This window comes from Arvicanthis niloticus, chromosome 1 (assembly GCF_011762505.2).
Source record: "Arvicanthis niloticus isolate mArvNil1 chromosome 1, mArvNil1.pat.X, whole genome shotgun sequence".
NCBI lineage: Eukaryota > Metazoa > Chordata > Mammalia > Rodentia > Muridae > Arvicanthis > Arvicanthis niloticus.
The window spans coordinates 80969324-80992294 of NC_047658.1; the positions used below are offsets into that span (position 1 = coordinate 80969324).

The following is a 22971-nucleotide window of genomic DNA, read 5'->3' on the forward strand; positions in this document are numbered from 1 at the left end:
TGTGGTTTGGAGGCTAGAGGAGCCAGATTTCCAGATAAAACATTTGCATGTGCCTGGCCTAGAGTTAGCAGAGCTGAACCATGAAGGATCTGAGCCAGGTGGCATGGATGAGTCACGGAGAGGGAGGGAGTCATTCCAAGGATAGTCAGTCATTCCAAGATCTTAGGACCATCAAGGCATTTTCTGAAGACCGCAAGGGTTGGCCAGTGTAACGGCAGATCTTTTGCTTTAGATCAGGGGAGCACTCACAATTGCCGTCTCGCTTGCTGCAGTCAGAGCGCATTGATAGAAGATGTGGAAGGCCCCTGTATTCCCTCCACATTGTCTCTTCTCGAATACAGGAAGCTGCCATGGAGATCAGAAGAGCAGAGTGCAGGGCCTGTGTCCTGGCTGAAGGAGGTGTTGTAGCCACTTGGCTGACAAGAACCCTTGTAGACATTGTGTCTCTCTTAGCTTTGGGTATGTCTAGACATCTTGGTGCTCACAAGGATTTTCTTTAAATGCCTGAACTGGCCCTGCTGCCATTTATTTAAGCTAAATCCTCTGGGCTCTGGTGACTACTTTTCATTTGGATTGAGAGCTGAGCAACTTGTTAAAAACTATTTTTTTAAAAAAAGTGTGTGTGTGTGTGTGTATGTGTGTGTGTGTGTGTGTGTGTGTGTGTGTGCTTGTGTGTTCATGGGTGTAGTGCCCACATAAGCCAGAGGAAGGTGTTGGATCCCTTGAAGCTGGAGTTACAGGTGGTTCTGAGCAATCTGACATGAGTGTTGAGAACTGAGCTCAAGGACAAGCACAAGCTCTCAACTGTGGGGCTACACATCCAGCACCGTTGTCTGAGATGGGGCTGTCTGTAAGCCATTCTGTCTTTGAAGTTAACATGTAGCTGAAGATGACCTCGAGCTTGTTATCTTCCTGCCTTTACCTCCTGAGATTACAGCCAAAAGCCACCACTCCCAGTTTAGAACTGAACAATATTGTCAGTTGCTTCTGGTGGCCCAGCACTCTCAGTGTGGCTTTGGCTAATTAGTCACCCTTTCAGGTGCTTGGGTCTTCCCTTCAAAAAATGCATACAGCAGTATCTGCCTCCTAGAGTGACGGCTGAGTTTAAATACATTGACCCATGTAAGTCAGTAAGTGTCTGATGTAAAATAATAACCGGCTATTCAGTCATTATGTAACCCGGTAAAAGAAGTAATAAAACTCACCCAGCTTTCCTAAGGATGTGTCCAAGAATTTCTACTTAGAAGACTTGGTTTTCATAGAAAGCATCTGTCAGAGCCCTTAATGCTTTTGCAGCTCAGATGTCACAAGGATGTAAAAAAAAAAAAAAAAAAAAAAAAAAAAGGCCAGTGTTGAGCCATTGAGTATGGCGGTAGATGGGTGTATCAATACTGGGAGCCTGTCATGCATGAGTCAGGGGCTAGCTCCCTCACCCTTGTTAGCTCAGAAGAGACCCCCAGATTTATTTATTCCTGTGTGACCCTCAGGGTTTCGTTTCGTTTCTTGGTCTCTACTGTAGGAATTTGGAAGAAGCTGACTGCCTGGAAGAAAGTTACAAAACATGAAAGTCGCTTTAAGGTGACCAGCAAGGACAGTGGCCCCTCACACCTCCCATGCTGGATCGAAGCTTGAGAACTGTAACTTCAGGTAATAAATAAGTCCCTTCACCCCAAGCCCCTGGCAGCTGGTGGCTGTTAGGGGCCTTCAGATGTTGGGATGTTAAAAAAAAAAATGAGTGGCAGACACTGGTGGCACCCCAGGTCTGACATGTACAAGGGGCCAAGCATCTCTAAGCCACCAAGGCAGGAGGACAGGGGTGTGCATTCAGGCCTTCCCCTGCTTCTCTGAAGGTTGGCGTGAATGTCAACAGTGGCCACCCACCATGACTTTTATAAGATGTTTCCCAGAGAAGAAGTCAGAATAGCTAAGACAGTTCTGAAAATTGAGAGTAATGAAGGGAATTGGTTTGTCCTGCCATACATTAAGATGTGTACTGAAGCCTCCTTGTAAAAAGAGTGTGACAGTAGAATTAAAAGAACCAGATTAGGGGACAAAATAGGACAAGTGAATGTGGAGAGTCTGCAGAGGTGCCACATTAGGTGTTTGGAAACAGGAAGCATGGCCTAAGAAGAAGTTCTGGGACAGTAATGCAGAAATGTGTGACTGTAAATGATGTATCAGGACAATTGCCAGAAGGATTAGATTTGTAAGTAAAAAAGTAAAAGTAGAGGCTAGAGAGAAGGCTCAGTTGACAACCTGTTTATCAGACAAGCATGACAGTTTGACCTCAGGATCCATGTAAAAAATTGGGTATAGAGGCTATAGAAATGATTCAGAAATTAAGAACATATACTACTCTTGTATAAGACATGAGTTTGATTCCCAGAACCTACATTAGGTTGCCACAACCGTCTCTAACTCTAGTTTACGGGGATTCAATACATCTGACATCTGTGGGCACCTGTACTCTGTACACAGACATACACATACATATAATTAAAAATTTTAGAAGGGGAGTGTGGAGCAATGGCTCAGTGGTTAAGAACACTGGCTGTTCTTCCAGAGAACCTGACTTCAGTTCCTCCCCCCCTACACCCCCTGGTATGGCAGCTCACAACATGTGTAACTCCAGTTCAAGGGGATCCAGTGCTTTCATCTGACTTCCAAGGGTATTAGCCACACATAGTGCCTATTCATACATACATACATACAGGCAAAAGCATCCATATACATAAAAATAAATAAGTCTTTAAAAGTGTAAAAGAACAGCTGAGTACAGAGGCATCCACCTGTAGCCCAGTGCTGAGGAAGTGGACACACTGTAGCCCAGTGCTGGGGAAGTGGACACACTGTAGCCCAGTGCTGGGGAAGTGGACACACTGTAGCCCAGTGCTGGGGAAGTGGACACACTGTAGCCCAGTGCTGGGGAAGTGGACACACTATAACCCAGTGTTGGGGACATGGACACAGGTAGAGCTGTAGGGCTTCCCAGCAGCCAGCCTAGTCCAGTCTATGAGCTCCGAGTTCAGTAAGAGACCATGTCTCAAGAAATGAGGACTGTGACTGGAGAAACCACCCAGTGTTAAACCCAACCTCTACACATGTGCTTGCATGAACATATACATCTCTACACAGGTTCACACATGAACATGTACACATGCACACAAGAGTAAAATTAAAGTATTAGCCAGCATGGTCACTTATGCATATAATCCTACCACTAGGAAGTTGAGACCAGCCTGAGCTACACAGCAAGATCCTGTCTAAAAAAAATTAATTAATTAAAAGCTACAAAATATTGGTATAAAGAAGAATTTTGAGCATGGGAGCCAGAAGGATAGAAGCTACTTGACTACATATATTTGTATTATGATTTTTATAATATTTTAATACTACGTATAAAATCAAAAGTCAAAGGATAATGGACAATGAAGAAAAAGCATTTACAACATCTGTGATAATCAAAGATTATCATATTGTCATATGCAGATTATCTCACTTATGCCCAGTCTCCTGGTAGAACACTTCTGTGTGCCAGAAAGAGTTCCGCACACTAAGCTGTGGGCAGTCAGTAGAGTAGAGCCCCTGCTCCTCAGTGCCGACCACTTCTTAGGGAAGACAGAAAGGAGATTGTTATAGGGAAAATGTGAATTAGAAAGTTTTAAGTAGGGTTGTAGAATAGGAGTGTCGGCAGGGCTCATACTGTATGGTCCTTCAAAGACGTGTCTCTAAGGAAGTGACAGTTAGCAGTACTCTTCTGTATGTTTAATTCTGTGCCAATAAGAAGACAAATGGAGGGGTCAGATGGATTCTTGGCCCAGAGCCTGGGAGCCAGAAAGATAGAGGCCACTTGACTACATAGGGAGGCCTGAAAGGCTTGTTTGGAGGGAGCACAAGTGTGTCAATATAGAGTCTCTGTCGCATGCTTAGGTAGAGATAAGGGCCGATGGGTGGTTGTGCAAGTCTAGAATTCAGGGGACAGCCAGGCTGGAGATAGAAGCTTGAGGTTGTCATAGTATGCGTGACATTTGAGACAGTCAAAGTAGGAGCTTCTAGGGATTGGATATGGACAGCTCAGGGTCCGAAAGTACTCATGGGGTTGTTAGTCGAGAGGCAAAGAAGATGAAAAGCCAGGCTGAGAACAATAAAAGAGCAAATCCCCAAACAGAAGAATTATGGGAAAATAGCTTCTCCAAGCCAGAGACAGCATCCAGAGAGAGGTCGGCAGTGCTGATGCCGCTAGGGGCCACTTGATTTAGGAAAGGACGGCCCCTATTGAACGAGCAATTGAACTGCAGTGTTGTAATGATGTCACGAAGGGATACTACCTGACCTGGGGGCTGTGGAGATGGCTCAGAAGTCCAGAGAACTAGCTGTTCTTCCAGAGGACTAGAGTTCAATTCCCAGCACCCACCCAGTGGCTCTCAACTCACTGTGACTCCAGATCCAAGAAATCTGACACCTTTCTCTGGCATCAGTGGGCACTAGGTACACAAGTGGGTACACAGACATACATGCAAGCAAAACACTCACCTGCATAAAATAAAGTAAAATTAATTTAAATTTTAAAAAATCCTGACCTGAGATTGTATGGAGAAACCAAGAAAAAAACTAGAGACAGAAAATGAGACAGTAGGAAGACAGTGTCCCAAACAGTTTATTTGGGACTAGGGGATGGCACAGTACTAAGTTAGATCACTTGCCTAGCAAGCAAAGACCCTGGGTTCCATACCCTGCATTGTGGAAAAAATAATGTGTTGGTTTTTTTTTCCTCCAAGATTTAGTTCTGTGACTGAGGTTTATCCTGGTGAAAATGACCCATCTGTGGGAACACAGATGATATAGGATTGGGCAGGAGGGGCCCCTGCAATGATAGTCTTGATCAGATGAGAGCAGTAGAGTTCAGACAGGCCTTAGAGTTTGGGGAGCCTCAGCAGCAGTACCCACTGGTACTGAGAGCTGTGATGTCGGCCATCATTTGACTTACAGAAGCCTAGCTGGCAGGGCTAGGGGTGTGGCTCAGTGGTAGGGCATTTGGCAACATGCATGAAGCCTTAGCTTCAGACTCTTGTTCTGAGGTAGGAGCAGGGTGGGAAGGAGAGAAAAAGGAGAAAAATTATCACCTAAAGTGAGAATGAGGGGGATGTTGGAAGTTGGACAGGAGAGACAACAGGATGTCCCTGACAACACTGGCCAGGAATGTGGAGGAAGGCTGGCAGCCCCGCAGGCCTCTGAAGCGTACTTTTTCTCAAGTGCACAGTTGAACACCAAGTGGAAGGCATGTGGTGGAGAGATTGGGACCAAGTACATTTGTCTGGGGAGACAGATGCCTACAGAGGGATGAGCAAACATCAGTAATGAGGAAAGCAGTGGAAAATAGTGAGACTTTGAAACTGGCAGGAGCTCTTTAAAAGACAGAAATGACCAGATCTGCCCACTAGTTGTCCTGCTTTTAGAAACTAATTGTAAGAGGTAACAAATAGAGACACATGCATAGTAAAGACACAGATTCTGGAAGTGTGTGTAAAAGTTGGCATTGGCCTGCTTGGAGGGTCTGGTTACTTGCCTGAGAGTGAAATAGTGACTTTGGGAAACAGGTTCTCACCCTTACCCTCTTGTTTTGCAGATGTGGGAATTTGGGCCCAGAGGGTGGGAGTGACAGCCCCAGTCAAATCCTGTGGACTTTGGAGCCCTTTGAGGCCCACTGGGCAACCCCTCTTCACCAGGGTTTGAAGTTAGAGTCCCTTGCAAGGTACTTATAACCTTTTTTTGAACAGTATGCTTATAAAATATGAACTTGGAAAATGGCGTATACTTTCATTTGTAATGTCTTTAATTATGCAAGTAGATCAAATTATGCTGGGATCAAAAGGGTTAGGTGGGGGCAAGGGTGGTGGTGGGTAGAGGGGATGGGGTGGAGACAGGGTGGGGTAGTGAAGACTGGGCAGGCCTTGCCTAATAAGGAAGAGAGAAGAATCATATTAACTCTGCACTAGGACTTATGCTTTCTTTTGGAGAGGAATGGCAGTTGAGACTGGGCCTTACTAATGTAGCCCAGGATGGTCTTGAACTCATGATCCTCCTATTTCTGCTTCCCCCAAGAACTATGTGTGTGCCACCATCCCCAGCTATCTATATACCTCTTATATTTTGTGCTTTTCCACAACTTTTTAAAAACAAAAATCATAGCAAAAGTACAAACATCCTTATGATTCATGTTTATTCCATGGATAATATATTTGTTAATCAGAAGGAAATGTCTGAGTATATGTGGGACATTGGGTCACCTCCCCAAGTCTCTGCCTGGCTTATTCTTCCCCCAGTGTAAGTCCTGGAAGCCACTAAATTTCTCTGGGCACAGAGACTCCTGCAAAAAGGTGTAGTGTCTTCACAGATTACAAACTAAAACTCTCAAAATGAGTGTGATGCTTTTCCCACTCCCCTGCCCATGTCCTCAGTGCCACCCAGCCCCTGCACTACCACAGACGAGCATATTGAAATAACTCTCCCAGGGCTTGTGAGATGGCTCATGCTGCCCTTCCAGAGAACCAAGTTCAGTTCCCAGCATGTACGAGGGACAGCTTACAAGTGCTTGCCACTCCAGCTCTAGGGGGAGCAGAAGCCTCATGCTTCCACAGGCACCACATTCATGTTCACATGCCCTCCCTCATAACTGAAAACATTGAAAAATAAAGTATTTAAGAAGTAAGTGTTCTCTTGTAATCCTTTTAGCACCTTCCTTCCAATGGCGGACCAGAGAATGGACATTTCTTCAACAATCAGTGACTTCATGTCTCCTGGCCCCACCGACCTGCTCTCTGGTTCCCTGGGCACCAGTGGTGTGGACTGCAATCGCAAGAGGAAAGGCAGTGCCACTGACTACCAGTAAGGCCCTTGGAACTGTCAGCTCATGCCAGTGCATGGGCATGGAGCACCTACCCTCCATTGTTCCTGGAGGAAGGGGTGGGCAGCTGAGGCCCCCTCCAGTCCTGCACATTTGATTTTAGCTTCATCTGCTCCTAAATGGCCAGCAAAGAAGGCCAGCAGCACTGCTGAGGTGTTTATGTCACCTACTGTTCCCAGATTATATTATGTCACAGGGGAAAACAATAGCCTTAAAGCAGGGTCCTGGCTTTCCTTTGAGTAGGAGAACTCAATCTGGAGAACTGTTGTCAGGGAGGGCTCCCATCAGCCTCTCTGAGGGAAGGAACAGAAGCCAGGTGTCAGCAGCTGATGGACACTGACACTATTTACATTAGCAAGTACCTGCTAGTCTTTGTTTCCTTTTAGACGTGATGACTTTGCTTTTGCGTAAGTACATATTCCTTCTCACTACCTGCTCCCCTGCCCCATAGTCTGCTAGAGAGGAAGACAAAATAGAATGGTCAGAGGCAGATTCCATTTCACTGAGGCAGCCGTGTGGGGTCGAAGAGCTTTTCTTTTGTTGAATTGAGTAGAAAAATCTCTGAAGAGGTAGATCCCGTAGCAGATGTCCTTTCTGCTGAAGTCCACAGGTCGGATTTGGGGAACACAGAGGCTGGAGCTCAGACACCCCCTAGGAGATGCTATGATTAATGTGTAAGTCATCCCAGTTCACTGAGAGAGTTACTGTCAGGGGATGGAGAGTGGGCAAGAGGACCGCAGGGCTTAGCACTCATTCCCTAACACAGACAAGGGCCTTTTTTTGTAAGGTTTTGCTTGGGCAGATGCCGACAGAGCCAACATCCTGTAAGATTTCTATTAGACCTGTGATTTCCAGCCTCATCGTCACCCAGTAAACTTCAAGCTTTCCTTGTGCACTCCAGTTTTGTAAAGTTTTGCCAATTACCTTCTAGAATTCATTGTTCTGCCCTCCTATAGTTTTCCTATGTTAAGATCATCAGCTTCCTCTCACCTGGGGCTAAGCTTGAGCACAGCAGTAGACATAATTGCAGGTACAAAGGGGGCATGTTTGCCTTATATCCTTTTGATTTCCCCCCAAGTCCCTGGACTAGCAGGAAAACTGCCTGTGAAGATACCCAGGGTACCTAGGTGGAGCTGTTGTTTTCCAATGCCCTTGATGAATCCAGCATCCCAGAGAACAGTTTATATTGTTTAATGAACCATAGTCCTTCCCTTAGATGACATGGGAGACAGGAGAGATGTCCAGGAGGCACTCACTGCCTTCCTGATGAGTGTTTGAGTTGGACAAGGGAGTAAGCTGACCCTGGAAAGAGACTGGAACTCTTTGCTCTGCGGATTTCTGTCTGTGTTTACTGAACTACGAAATACCATGAAATTTGGGTCTGTGAAAGGGCAGCAGGCCCTGCTGTGAGCCCGGAACCCTCTGTAGCTCTCAGCCCCTTACTCCTCTTCCTCCCAATTTCTTGAACCTGGGGCTGCCCACCTGGCCCAGGAGCAGCCTGTGGTGGCAGCACCTTTGAGATGCTCCCTGGGGCCCTGGCTGTTCTTTACTGTCTGTTAGTGCTTTCATTAACCCCTCCTCACCTACCCATCCCCCCAACAAATAGACTCCTCAGTAGTATCTTTAGTGTTTGGTACATTTTGAAATGGAGTAAGCTTCATCTATCATTTATCCAGAACAGCCAAGGAATGAGGTGGCACAGATGTCTGGCTACTCTGGTTAACTAAGAGTCTCCATAAACATTGTTGATTCCCAATTCTCAAACAGTCATAATATAAACTAGTTTATTTAACATACATACCCTATGGAGACTATTACGAACTTTTGTTTGGTAACGTGGAGTGCCAGTCTAGGCTTTATAGTAGTGCCCACTTGATTGTGCTTTCTCGTGTTACTCTTAGACATCTGTTTCTAGATCATGGTTATTTGAGCTTTCTGGATAAATGAGCGCCTTTGACATGATGTAAGTTATGCTGCACATCTGTATTGACGTGGTCATCTCCTCTTGCTTTTGCAGAGAAAGTATGGACACAGACAAAGATGACCCTCATGGAAGGTACCATACCCTAGTAACTTGAACTTCAGTTATCTTGTGGCCATTCTCTTGGCTCAATGAATGTGAGCTCAAGACTGTCCCTCCATCTCCCATTTCTAGCGTGGCTAATAACCAAGACTCCTTGTGCGTCTGTGGAAAGGCATCAGGGGTTAGGTGGGGAGAAAACAGAAATGTGAAACTCTTCCAGTCCTTTCTAGGGGATTGAACTTTATCTCTTGCCTTCCCCTCCAGGTTAGAATATGCAGAACACCAAGGAAGAATCAAGAATGCAAGGTAAGTCAAACCTCTGAGTCTGTCAACAAAATGTACTTTCGGCTGCTTAGGGAGCAGCTGAGGTGGATCAGTGTGCTTGCTTTGTGTCTGTGGAGTCCTCTCAGGCACCTCGGGAAAATGAGGGGGTGGCAGCAGGTTCTAGCTCATTCAAGCATCTGTCCTTTGACCTCTCCCCATGTTCCCCCATATTGAGCTGGCCCTGACTTGTTGCTGTCTACTCACATTTAACCTGGAGGAGATTTGGAGGGAGAAAGTCATTCCAGGATGGCATTCTCTCCAACCTTCCCAGATGGCGTTTTGCTCATTGGCCCTCCAGAAGACATATGGCTGAGATGCCATTCCCAGGCAGAGTCTCACCTCTGACTTTACCGTGCAGCAAGTAGCATCTGAAGGCCAGATCTTGGGCATTCCTGCTCCCTAGAGATCTCCTAATTTGGTCCTTCTTGTCTGTCACACTTGCTGATACCATTGTGTTGAGTCTTCATGCCTCCTGCCATCACAGCTAGGGGTAGTTGAGGTCATGTTATGATACACAGGCCCAGCAAGTTGCAGACACTGGCTGACCTGAGAGTTCTAGCTTCTCCCTTGCAGGCAAGCAGGTGGCTTGTGGTTCTGTACCTACTTCTCCTTTGATGATGCTGCCCTATCAGGGAAGATGGTCAAAAAACACCAGGTACACATCTGTCAGGGAGAGAACTTACAGGAAGTGTCCTCCTACCTAAATAGGCAGCCAGTCCAGGGGCGGAGTGTGATATGACAGCCCTCAAAGGAAGCCCAGGGACAGGCCAAAAGTCTGTTACATCTAATCAGGTCCTGGTTGATCCAAGAATGTGTTAGTACTAATCACTTTTACCCGACAGAAGTAACGGCTTCAGCAGGACACACAGGCTGCTCACAGGCTGCAGAGGCACTTGCTGTGGGACCCGAGTACTCTATGTCTGTTTTGGGTGTTAGGGTATGCGAAACCTCTACCTCCCTTCTTCCTCCTCTTATCTGCATCCCCCAAACCTGATGATTTTTATTATAAAAGTCTAAATTTCCCACATCAGAGAATATTGGAAGCAGTCACAGCTCAGCTATCTTTGTCAGTGTTGCCTCGGTGCTGGTGTACATCTCAAATGGAGGCATCCTCTTCCCCGTGTGCAGGGAGGCCCACAGTCAGATTGAAAAGAGGCGTCGGGACAAGATGAACAGCTTCATTGACGAATTGGCATCTTTGGTACCCACGTGCAGTGCGATGTCTCGGAAGTTAGATAAGCTCACCGTGCTGAGGATGGCTGTGCAGCATATGAAGACACTGAGAGGTGAGCGCTCAGGCTTGCTTACCTTTGTGCCCTTGCCTACAGATACGACCACTCTTGTCTGCACTGTTCCTGACATAAGTTCTTTTACCATGTAACCCTAAGTGAGATGCCTGTACATCTCAGCAACAGATAAGGAGTCAAGTCAGGTTATTAATGAGCTGATATGGGTATTAAATGTGATTTGCATCCATATCTCTCCAGAGCATATAAGCGTATGAGCTCAGATACCTCTCTATGTACATTGACGTATTCTGTCTACCAAAGAGGACAGACACCTCTCATGTTGCCTCTTGCTTGTTCCTGGCTTCCACCCCTTGCAATGATCAAAATCAAGAAATGTAGGCGCACACAGGGGGGCAGGAAAGAGCCTCCGACTTTTAAGAGAAAAACTTACCCTGGTTCCTCTGATGAATGAGTCACAGGTAGAGAGTTTTATCATCAGAAATGAACATTGATGATATTTTCATCTTCTTGGAATTTTCCCGAACTAGATTGACTCTCTGTGAGGGAGGCAGTATTTCCCTTCTTTGCTAAGTGTGGGGAGGGTGAGAAAACAGAGGCAGGAAACTGGAAGCAACTTTATCAAACTGCAGGAGGAATCTGAAATACATCACCCATTTTGGTGAATGTCGTTCTTGGAATTTTCCAGTTAGTCTTGGGCTTTGGGACAAAATTGGGAAGGGTGCTTGGCCCCATATGACCTACATGGTGAGAGAGGCACACCTCTGTATATGTATAAGGTCACTAGAGACAGGAAGTTGTTTTTGTTCTGACTTTTGGTCACTATTCAGAAATACAGAAACATTGAATCTCATGCTTGAAGAGTGATACTGAAAATGTGATTTTAGTGATAAAGAGATGGGTTATAATTAATTAATTATTAGCAAGCTGGGCAGAAAATCTCAGGGGATATAGATTAAGACATGTACCTTGTTAGCTGCTGTGAAGAGCATCCTTCCCCACGGTACTTGGATTACAGGTGGGCTTCCTCCAAGTCCTCTGCTGGGCTGCTCTTCATGTTCCTGTGACTGCAGCTGGCACTTGGCTTTGCTAAGCTATTGCTCTGGAGAATTTCAGATCACTTCTAGGGTTGAACTGTGTGGATGAGAATAACATGTTCCCCAGGTTGCCAATGTGGGGAGGCACTTATTACCTTGCCCAGGGAAGTGGACCTAGGGTCTGGCAGCTTGCATGACTCCTCTAGAAGCTGTGAAGTGGTGCTTGACAGATTCAGGGACAGTCTGTTCACTCTGGACTTCAGAACCTGCCCGGGAGACTAAAGAGCTGTGTTCTTCTGTGGGTTTTTGCTTCTGTTTTTTTGAACAGCATCTCACTATGTAACTCTTGACTAGCCTGAAACTCACTGTATACACCAGGCTCACCTCAGTCTCAGAGATCTGCCTACCTCTGTCTCCCTAGTGCTGGGGTTGAAGGTGTGAACCACCACACAATGTTCTCTTTTCAATGAGATTCTTCTTTGGCATGATAGGATTCTGTCTCAAGCCAAATCCACTAAGTTTTGGTGAGAGGGGGAGAGAGAGAGAGAGAGAGAGAGAGAGAGAGAGAGAGAGAGAGAGAGAGAGAGAGAGAGAGAGAGAGAGAGAGACAGTCAGACAGAGACAGACAGACAGAGAGAGAGACAGACAGACAGACAAACAGACAGACAGGGAGACAGGGAGACAGACAGACAGAGATACACAGAGAGACAGAGAAGCTTACGAAGGCAGAGAGAGAGATTGATCTCAGAGGTGGGTTCAGCTTGGGTTGCAGGCAGGGGAGAGTGTAATACTGTCCAAATAGAAAAATCTACCCACTCTTTCTTCTTCTCCCTAAGGTGCCACCAACCCATACACAGAAGCAAACTACAAGCCAACATTTCTATCCGACGACGAACTGAAACATCTAATTCTCAGGGTATGTGGCAGTTATGGGGATCCCTTTACATTGCATTGGTTTCTTACTAAGCCTCAGAGTAAGTATGGCTTGAGGGAGTCTGCCATCTGAACACTGAATTCCCTGGGCCCACTTCCTCTCTTGGTTTCCCCAACTTTCTCTTGGTGTTAGGCACATCTCATATTCCTTCCACAAAACCAGTCACCTGCCTCTCAGTCTCCTTACTTAGGCAGCAGAGGGGAAGTCTATGGTAGTGTGCTTGTCAGCCAGAAAAGAATTGTGTAAAGAGTAGAGGTGAGAGAGGCTGGAGAAACGGCTCAGTGGTTTACAGCATTGCTGTTCTTGCAGAAGACCTAGGTTTGCTTCCCAGCATCCACATGGTGGCTCACAACCATCTGTAACTGAAGGTTCCAATGCCCTCTTCTGGCCTTCCCAGACACCAGGCATACGTGGTACACATGAATACATGCAGGCAAAACACTCAAACACATGAAATAAAATAAGTAAAATTTTAAAAGTGTGGGGGTGGGGGTGAGTTAATCAGATGGTGGCAGTGGGTAGGACCTTCTCTTCTAACCTAACACAAGCTCTATCTAAATCTTCACGCCCGAGTCCCTCCAGAATTGCCAAAGAGAAGGCATGAAAGGGGATGTGCTCTCATCTCTTGGCCTTCATGCTCTCTTCGTTTTACATATCTCTGCAAAGAGACGGCCAAGCTGGCACCGTGGGAACATATAGCTTCCACAGAGGAGGCCTGCTCCAGGCTCCAGCCATTCTACTGGGCAGAGGGAGAGGAGCTAAGAAACTGAAAGGGAGAAACCTGCACCCAGAAGCACACCCTCTGAGGAGTGTGAACAGGAAGAGTAGGAACTGTGACTTAGAGGTAGAACACCCAGCCTTACCCCACACAGCCAGGCCCGGCCTTGCCTGCCTATGCTCAGCACTGGAGCCATGTCGCACAGCCAGGCCCGGCCTTGCCTGCCTATGCCCAGCACTGGAGCCATGTCCTTCAGCAGAAGGTTGCCAAGCCCAGGATGGCTCCTACCTCTTCTCTGCTCAGCGTGGTCCCAGGCACATTGCACTGGCCTGTCAGCTCAGGATGAGCTGCTTCGAGTCAGAAGGTTTCATCTGCAGTGAACAGACCTGATAGGTGATAGGATTCCAGTTCTCATGTGACTGGTCTGAGTGGCCCTGTGGAGTTGCAGGGTGACTGTGAAAGGCTACAAGAACCATGCTCGTTCTCACACCACTGGCTAAGTGAATACGCTGGCTGATTTATCCCATATAGCAGGGGCCACGCCAGGTCGAGTAGTCAGTAACTTCCATGTTAACTTGTCCTGGTTCTCTGGTATGTTGGGGACTGTGAACCCTTACCAATCCCTTACCAAGTGTCTACCTGCTAAGTAAGAACTTGCGTCAATAGAAGGCTGGTTCAATCACATGATATTTGTTATTTTAGTTTTTAGTGGGTGGGACTACAGATTCTTCATTCCCCCATTTCTCCCTAGATCCTTTCTTCTCCTTTTACGTTCATGCCATGTATACACATATACATGTGTATGCATTTTAAATCTGGATTTCACAAAGGAGAGAAAACATGTAATAATTGTTTTTCTGAGTCTGGCTTAACATGATCTCCAATCCTACCTATGGTCCTACTAATGACCTAATTTTAGTCTCTTTGAGGCTGAATAAAGGTTCCATTACAACACACATGCACATGCACGCAGGCACGCACACATGCGCGCGCGCGCACGATTTCCCCCCTTTGTACGTTCCGTGTATTTCTCGATGAACTGTAGTTCAGTTTCTCTACTTTCCTGCATTTTGAACCTAGACTGACTAGCCAGTCACTTGCTCACTAGCAGCTATCTCCTCTGAGGAGCCACCTCTGGCTATCTGCGTGGCCTCTGTAATGACAGTGTTCTCACAAAGCTCTGCTCCCAGCCATTCCCCAGGCCCAGCTCCTTTGCTTGGCTGTCTGCTTTACAGATCGCAGCACCGTATGGAGCCTGCAGTGCCGACTGTATCCATTGAGTCTGCCACCTTCCTACCCTCCTTAGAGACACTCCGCTCAGATCTCCGGGTCAAGCCTGACTCTGCCCAGCATCCCCCCAGGCTGTCAGTCACTTTCTTCCCAGGCACCTTTCATGTCACATTCCCCAAAGCCCTGAGCACACTTCTCCTGTGAGATTTGACTGTCTGCAAGGCAAATGAGGAAGTTATTAATATCCATTTTTTGACATAATGAGGCTTCCAGCAGATGGTGCTAGGAAAATTACTTCCCCCTCACTGTCATCCTTCACCCTGGCCCAGCTTAGGGACTCCAGTTTCCCGTGGCTGGTGGCTTGACAAGTTCTCATAGTGAATGGATCTGCCCCTCTTGTTCTCACTTTTTACATTGTGGGACAGCCGCCTGCATTGGCCTTTTATATCCTAGGACAGCTGCCCGTGCTGGCCTTTTTCTTTCTGGCACTTGAATTCATGCCCCAGTTCTCAGAATTAAACTATATTCCAAAAGTCTTTCTTTGTAAAAAGAACAGACTTTTTTTTTTTTTAAGAATTTGTCAAAGACTCACAAATGTTACAGTAATTAGCAGTAGGTCCTTGTTCTTTTTGTGACCAGTGCAAGCTGTCTTTCCTATGTACCTTAATTAAGGGTCTTATTCTAACCCAGGTTGGCCTAAAAATCACTATGTAGTCCAGGCTTACCTCAAATTCTTGCAGTCCTCTTAGGTCTCAGACTTCTAGGTGCTGGGATCCCAGACCTGAGCCGCCATGCCTGGCTTTCAGAATCTCTCAGGACCCAGGGGAGCAGAGTATTAAGGCCAAGTGCATGAGGGAGCACCCCCACCACATCACCTGAAAACTCTTAACAAGACTGGTTGGTCATCCATAAAAAGTCATCAGTAGGATTCAAACACGTGTAGGCAAAGCAACAGAACCCCTCTCTGTCCCTGTCACCTACCTGCTCCCATCTCTCCACCAGATGTCTTGTTCCCATCCTGGTCTTTGTTGGCATTTTAGAGTTCACATGTACTTAAACTGAAGAAAAGGTTGGAAGAATTTCATAAAGCAGTTTTGTTTTATGGAAGTGAGACTTGAACCCAGGGCCTCATATTTGCTACACAAGCATCTCATTACCACTATTGCTTTGTTTTCCTTATAACATAGATAGCTTAGCTTGGATGAAGAGTTAAATGGTTGAGGGCAGTGTTTCGCAGTATTTCCTGAACCTGCGTACATTTGAACTGTGCTGCTTAAAGGAACACAAGTGACTCACCTTCCTGCCAGGCCATCAGCAAAAGTGAAAAAGCCAAATGACCCCACTTGAGATGTTGAAACTTGAAGTCTGAAGCACTCCCTATAAATTGAGGGTGTTCAAGTTCAGGACAGGTGGCAGCAGAGACAATGAAGATGGAATTCTGATCTTAAATGGTCCTTGCAGGCTTAGATTCTATGTTCTCCGTGGTGGTAGTTCAAGTTTCATTTCTATCCCTGTGTTAAAATACCCTGGCAACCAGCAACATAACTAATATGAGAAAGGGCTTATTTGGCTTACACTTGCAACTCACCCGGTCCATTATTACAGGGAAGTCAAGACAGGCATTTAAAGCACCACACCTGCAGTCAGGAGCAGCGAGAGAGAGGGGATTCTTGCAAGTTGTAGTCAGGAACAATGAGAATAAACACAGGAATCCTTGCCTGCTTGTTCTCTCTCGAAGCTTTTCTCCACTCTTACACTATTGAGGACGCCCCCCCACCCCCCCCCACACCTAGGGAATGGTGCTGCTCACAGTGGACTGAGTCCAGCTGCATCAATTAAGAATCAAAATAGTTCACCACAGCAATGCCTACAGGCCAATCTGATCTATTCCTCCTCAAGACTCTCTTCCTGGGAGGTTCTAGGCTGTGTCAAGTTGAGAGCTGAAGTTAACCAGCACAGAGGGACTGTAATTAGAGCGGTGGGGTGTAGTTTGTGTGGCCTGTCATAGAACCAGAAGATTAAACTTAAGCTGAATTCATTCTAAAACAAAGCTTTCTTTAATTGGTGCTTTCCCTCTGATTATTAGGTGATCAGGCATGTACAGTCACATGGGAGGGAATCTTGCTGGTCTCACACAGCACTGGCTGTAAGCACCCTCTTCTTCTAACACCAGTGAAGGTGTCAGTGCATGACCCCATACTTTGGAGAGTTAGAAAATGAATCCCTGCTTTGCTTTCAGATCATGTGTTCTGACCTGTGATAAATTGATTATCCATTTCTCCTGATTAGGCAGCAGATGGATTTTTGTTTGTCGTAGGATGTGACCGAGGGAAGATCCTCTTTGTCTCTGAGTCTGTCTTCAAGATCCTCAATTATAGCCAGGTAATGTCGAGCTCCTGTTAGTGGTGGGCAGCCTCATGGTAGTCAGAAATAGCACCTAGTTTTTCAGAAGTAAAGTATATGGGTTACATGTGAAATCCTTCTTCCAAAAATTCTTAACTTCTTAACACAGAAATGAATTTAAACTTAGGAAGAATTTTAACACATCCTGTATTTCTCCCAACTGGAATGTCTGACTCTGACCTAATTGACAGCTTAAGTTTTCTTCTTGCTACAAAATGAAGATCCCATATCTGTGGACTAGGATGGGGAGTGAAGCTGTCTGAAAGGGAGAGAAAGGTAGGCAGGTAATTCAGTACACAAGAATAGGAATCTTGGGAACTTACCCCAGTGGCCCACCTCCCTTTCTCTATTTATGCAGTTCAGGATCTCAGTCCAGGAACCATGCCTGGCACAGTGGTTGGGTCTTCCCACATCAATTCACAATGGAGATTACCCCAGGCCCCAGCTTGCTCAGATGTCTAACGCCCCGGGGGATTCTGGATTCTGTTAACATTAACTGTCATATACAGTTTTTGTTTTGAATTGCCTGTACGATTAAATAAGAGGAGCATATGAAAGCTTCTAGAATAATCATTTCACCTATTATGTCCTCAGAATATGTGTTAATTCATTCACTCATTTACGTCTTGGTAATTGCATGGAAGCCTGGTAGGCAGAAGTTTTTAGTCAAAATGCCATTTCTATAAATGAGAATTCATGTAAATTTAGCTTTTCCAAGATGTTTTGCTTTTTAATTTTTCTTCTCAGGGCACTCAAAAAGGGAAGTCTGTTATCTCTGTGAGCAGACACAGGTGACAACGACACACAAAGATAGGGCTTGGCTAGTTGGACACTTACCCTAGTACCCAGGTGGCTGAGATAGGAAGGTCATGACCTGAGTAGACACAGGCAAGGTGGGGCCATCCAGGGAAATTCTATGTCAAAACAAACAATATCCCCTCAAAAATGAACAAAGGGGGATAATGTCAGAGTTGGAGATAGCCCATTCTCTGTAGCTTTTTCTTTTAATGTCTACTGGGCATTCAGGGGTGTTGGACCAATGTTTCTTCCTGGTGTCTATCCAGGCGAAAGTCTGGACATGTGTGCAGGGTTCCATAAATGCTTGAGATACTCGGGTCAGAAGGCAGAGTAGAGGCCAGGGCTGTAGAGACTGGGAGTGCTGCTGTGGCTTGTGTACCTCAGCCATGCTGACTGTCCATTCACATGTCACCCCCGCAGAATGACCTTATTGGCCAGAGCCTGTTTGACTACCTGCATCCAAAAGATATTGCCAAAGTTAAGGAACAGCTATCTTCCTCGGACACTGCGCCCCGGGAGCGACTCATTGATGCAAAGAGTGAGTGCAGGGGAGGCTGTGTGTTTTCTCCTCACCCCCCCTCCCCCACGCCCCTCGGACACTGCCTCACCACTGCTCAGAGTCAGAGACAGGTTCCTGGGACCCAGCCTCTCTGTTCTTACCTCTCAGCCATATTTCTCTATTAGAGCTGCTGGCTGTGGCTACTGGATTTATTTATGCTCACTTGGGTTTGTTAACATTGTAGACTACCTAAAGAAGAGAGGTTTCAATGGCCAAAGTTAATTCTGTCTGATTTCAGGTTATTTTTTCCCCCAGAATCTATAAGTTTCTAATAGCATGTTCTTAAGTTGAAAAGGCTCACACTGTCCTGTCCTCCCAGAACAAATCTCAATCTCTCTCTCAAGCTCTCAATCTCTCTCTCTCCCTCCCTCTCCCTCCCTCCCCCTCCCCCTCCCTTTCCCTCTTCCTCCCTCTCCCCCTCTCTTCCTCTTCCTCCCTCTCCCTCTCCCCCTCTCCCCCTTCCCCTCTTCCTCTCCCCCTCTCTCCCTCTTCCTCCCTCTCCCTCTCCCCCTCCCCCTCCCCCTCTTCCTCCCTCTTCCTCCCTCTCCCTCTCCCCTCCCCCTCTCCCTCTTCCTCCCTCTCCCTCTCCCCTTCCCCCTCTCCCCCTCCCCCTCCCCCTCCCTCTCCCTTTCCTCTCTCTGAGTTACACTTATGCCAGTGTTTCTTGGCTCCTTACATGGCTCTTTACTTCCTGCAGCCTAGGATCTGTATTTCTCTGGCCCCAGCCCTTGTTCCTACAGCCATTCCCAGGCCAAGCTCCCAGGAGCTGGCCCTGAGGCTAGGTACACATCCTGCCTCCACCACTCACAGGTGTGTGGCTTTGAGGAAGTTGTTCCCCTCTCTGTGCCTCAGATTCCTCACCTGTAAAGCATAGTATTTCATTGGGTTGTTGAAAAGTTTAACAGTGTTGACTTGCTAGACAGAGAATGTAGATGGTTCCCAGCACGGGGCAAGTATGCCACTGGTTGGATCGTCTTGGGTTCAGGGCAGTTGGCATATGGCTTTCTTGTTACTCAGTTCTCCATGTTGATAGGTGATGGAGATGGGGTCAGAGAACTCCTCTCAGGGCACCTTTCAGGAAGTTGTGCTTCTCCATAAAAGCAGACATTGGCCCTGATACCTGATGCCCTCTGTGGGCTGGCGAAGAAGAAAAAGATGGATGGCATTTTGTACTTGGGCTCTTCCCACATGGTCAGGAGACAGTGACGTGGGCAGCACCCTGCAGGATAGCTGCAGCTGCAGCAGTATTGCTGGGCATGGGGCATGAGTAAACCTTACATAGGCATGAGGACAGGCACCACTGAGTCTGTGTCAGCTGAGGTGTGTTTGAAAGATGAGTTACTGTGTGCCAGGAAGGGAAGGGGATGAGCAGGGGAACGGCCCTCGGAGAGGTACTTGTATGGAGTCCCAGAGCCTATTTGCTGCCTTTCATCAAAATGTATAGGGAGAGAGATACAGAAAAGGGCACTGAACCGATGTGACAGGCTTGGGCTGGCATTCTGGAGAAGTTAACAGAGCCAGTTTGGGAAAGGCAGTAGGGAGAGAATCCGTGGGCAGTGGGCACTGCGTGGCACAGCTACCGTGCTCCCCCAGTGGTGTCTGTAGTCCCAGCTTCCACAGCCATGAGACGTGTAAGAGGCAAGCGTGTCAAAGTCACCCAGGAGCTTTCAGTAGCCTTGCTCTACCTTCAGAGAGTAAATCCATAGCCCAGCCCAGCAGAACAAAATGGTAGTGTGGGATAGTACTTACTGAATGTGCCAGAGACCCAGGGTTTCACCCACAGTGCCACGGTTAAAACCAAGCTTGCCTAGTTTGGGGGTTTGGGTAGCCCCATGATTCAAAAGCAAGATTATGCAAAGCTAATTATAACATCACACCTAACACAATCAATCTAAAATATTATGCTGATGTAATTACTAAAGATTTAAAGTTCTTATCATTTCTTTGGTGCTGGTCTCTGAAGTCCTGCATGTACTTTACTCAACCCTTTAAGTTCAGAAACGCCATATTTCGTGTTCAGTAGCAGCATGAAAGCTAGTGGCTGCCATAGGGAGCATACATCCAAATTGGGGTCCACTGATGGGGGCCCCAAGGGACTCTGACTCCAGTTAAGCTGAAATTTCAAGGCCATCCTGTACTCTCCCCCATCCCCTCCCCACGCCATTCTAGTATCTCAATCCTGTGCATCCTTTGGGTAGGACCCCTGGGAAGGAAGTATCTGCTACTTGACCATTACATTTCCCTGTTATCAACCCCTCTTGCTCCTGTTGGTCTGGAACACTTTGATGTGTTTCTTTTCATCCCTCAGATGGCCCACGCCACCTGTGCTACTGCACTTCTTACCCGTCTGTAACCTGTCCTCATGAGTGTGGGGCCCAAGAGAACAGTGAGTCAGTAAGGGCTCTCTTGAGGTCACACTGCCCCTCCTGACAGACAGTTCTGCCCTCATTTCACCACATTTTGTGTTGATTTGCAGCTGGACTTCCGGTTAAAACGGATATAACCCCTGGGCCCTCCCGATTATGCTCTGGAGCTCGCCGCTCTTTCTTCTGTAGAATGAAGTGCAACAGGCCTTCAGTAAAGGTGGAAGATAAGGACTTCGCCTCCACCTGTTCAAAGAAAAAAGGTACAGTTAACAGCCTTAAGGAAGGCTTACCTGGAGTCCAGGCTTTTCAGCTCCCCAGAACAGCTTCTCCCTAGCCTCCAGCTGCTCCCTAGCCTCCAGCTGCTCCCTAGCCTCCAGCTGCTCCCTAGCCTCCAGCTGCTCCCTAGCCTCCAGCTGCTCCCTAGCCTCCAGCTGCTCCCTAGCCTGCAGCCAGGGCTGCCTCTCATCTTATAGCCTTGAGCAATTGGAGTGGGGTGGGAGGGTGGTGGAATAGGGAGCCCTGGAGCCCTGCTGTGTTACCATGGGGACAGATTTGTGAATAGGCTTTCTGTGTGTAACTTCTGTTTATTTATCCTGATGTGGCTTAGGGGAAAAAAACCACAGTCAGCCACAGTTCTTTCTCTTGAGTACCCACCCTTCTAGAATTCTGGCCAATTTCCCTAGTGACTAAACGTGTTGAATGGTTCTGGTTCTTTCTTCTTGCAGAGTTCGCTCCCTGGCTCTTTGCTCCCCACTCCCTGCCCTGGGGCCACTCTCTTCTGTCCACATTGATGTGTGTGTATAGGTAATGTCACCGGCAGGTCAAAAACTTCTAAGTTTACATTTCAACCTCAGCTTTTCTTTTGAATTCCAAGTATCTTCTTAGTAAGCCTCAGGGGCACTTCCAGAGCGGCCACGTGGGCCCCTGACCTGTACCGCTTACTAATATCACTGACGGGTGTTTATTTAGGTCCAGGTATAACCAGAGATTTTTTTTAAATTATTTATTTTTATTTTAAGTATTTGAGAGCTTTGTTTGTATGTAATATCTGTGTATAATGTGCTGCCTGGTACCCAGAGGGACCAGAAGAGGGCATTAGATCCCCTAAAACTGGCCTTACAGATATGGGTACAGATATGAGCACCCTATGGGTGTTCACAATCAAACTCAGCTCTCCTGCAAGAGCGGCAAGTGCTCTAAGCAGCGAGTCGTTTCTCCAGTTTTCGAACCAGATATTTTAGGGCCAAGCCTAGGCTCCAGCAGCCCCAACAAGCTAGGATGGGCCACTTGTCCCATTAGAGAAACAGGTGAGGGTGACAGAGAGATGTCTTCAGTGTGGCCACTTACGGAAGAGGAACAGATAAAGGGGTTCCTGGCCCAGAGTCTGTCTGTTGGGGAACTGACATGTGCTTTAGGATGAAATAGAGGAAAAATTGGAGCAAGGGGCAAGCCTCATTGCAGCTGTAGTCTGGCCGTGGTCTGGCTGAACACTGTCTCAGCTCAGTTCCTAAACATTGGGCCAAATCCATCCTTACTGTGATGTAAAGATACAAGAAAGGCTTGGGACACAATCGATTCCAGGGTGCAGCCTTGCCCACATGGGGAACCACCCTCATTTGGGGTGGACTGTTCCCCCAGGGCTCGTTCTTCTGAAGTCCAAGGTGATGGCAGGTTCAAGGCAATGATTTACCTCTGTGCCTTTGGCCAAAGTAAAGTAGACAACACAAACTGAAGGCAGAGTTGCCAGACTGTCATCCTGCCTTGTTCCTGGTGTGTCCAGTGAAGGGACCATGTCTCTCAACCAGAGCAACTTCCAAGAGCCTGTTTTACCTCTTGGAGCCAGCTACCCTCAACTCCCTCCAGGTCTGAGGAGGTCGACACTATGTACTTTCTTCTTTGCCACACAGCTGTGATGAGGTCTTTTAACAATGAATCTTTTTATTCCCCTACCCCGCCCCTCTTCATTTAAAACTCTTCTTTGCTGCTCTCGAAGAATCATGATACCTGTCCTTGCCACTCTTCAGTACATCTGAGCCATGCTGCCTTTCCTCTAATGCTGCCAGCCCCTTTCAAGGTCCTCCACACTCCTTTCTACCTCTGATTGGAGTTTCTTTCCTTTTGCCAGGCTCCCTTTACCTTCTCCCTGGAGACAGACTGCCTGTGCCTTCTTTGGCACCCACAGCTCTCCTTCCTATCGCTTTCCCAGCGTTTTGGCGTGGTTGTATAAAGTCAGCCTCCCTGGCTACCAGGCAGCTGGGTTTGGTTTTATGCTGGCAAAAATGCTGCTGAGTGATGAGCTGCTCAGTGTTGAAGTCCACAGTGTGGGTGTGTCTCAAGTTTAAAAAAAAAAAAAACCTCTCCTTTCTGATCCCCGTCCTCTTCCCTGAATCAGTGAGCGGCAGCAGCAGCCATGCCACCCTGAAATAGG

At 47.0% G+C, this 22971-nt stretch overlaps 1 protein-coding gene and 2 long non-coding RNA genes across 10 annotated transcripts in view; 1 reads left to right on the forward strand and 2 right to left on the reverse strand.

Annotated features, from left to right (window-relative positions):
• Positions 1-6745: 6745 nt before the first annotated feature.
• Bmal1 (basic helix-loop-helix ARNT like 1) overlaps positions 6746-22971 on the forward strand; it is a 31600-nt gene continuing 15374 nt past the window's right edge. For 4 of the 8 annotated variants that reach the window (XM_034505006.2, XM_076941072.1, XM_034505014.2 and 1 more), the window contains exons 1-8: positions 6746-6885; positions 8922-8960; positions 9192-9233; positions 10380-10537; positions 12372-12451; positions 16707-16799; positions 18039-18156; positions 20654-20803. In XM_034505006.2, the coding sequence (XP_034360897.1) occupies positions 6746-6885; positions 8922-8960; positions 9192-9233; positions 10380-10537; positions 12372-12451; positions 16707-16799; positions 18039-18156; positions 20654-20803 (820 nt within the window). Of the gene's footprint in view, positions 6886-7489; positions 7579-8921; positions 8961-9191; positions 9234-10379; positions 10538-12371; positions 12452-16706; positions 16800-18038; positions 18157-20653; positions 20804-22971 lie in introns of those variants that run through there. The other 4 variants (XM_076941082.1, XM_076941093.1, XM_076941088.1 and 1 more) reach the window with 4 other exon arrangements.
• LOC143443655 (uncharacterized) lies at positions 10534-18039 on the reverse strand. The gene is made up of 4 exons (XR_013112807.1): positions 17658-18039; positions 16672-16854; positions 11467-15943; positions 10534-11238 (listed from the first exon to the last, which is right to left on the reverse strand). It is a non-coding gene; the product is annotated as an uncharacterized LOC143443655 (long non-coding RNA).
• LOC143443656 (uncharacterized) lies at positions 18260-20660 on the reverse strand. Its single transcript, XR_013112809.1, has 3 exons — positions 20521-20660; positions 19039-19314; positions 18260-18366 (listed from the first exon to the last, which is right to left on the reverse strand). It is a non-coding gene; the product is annotated as an uncharacterized LOC143443656 (long non-coding RNA).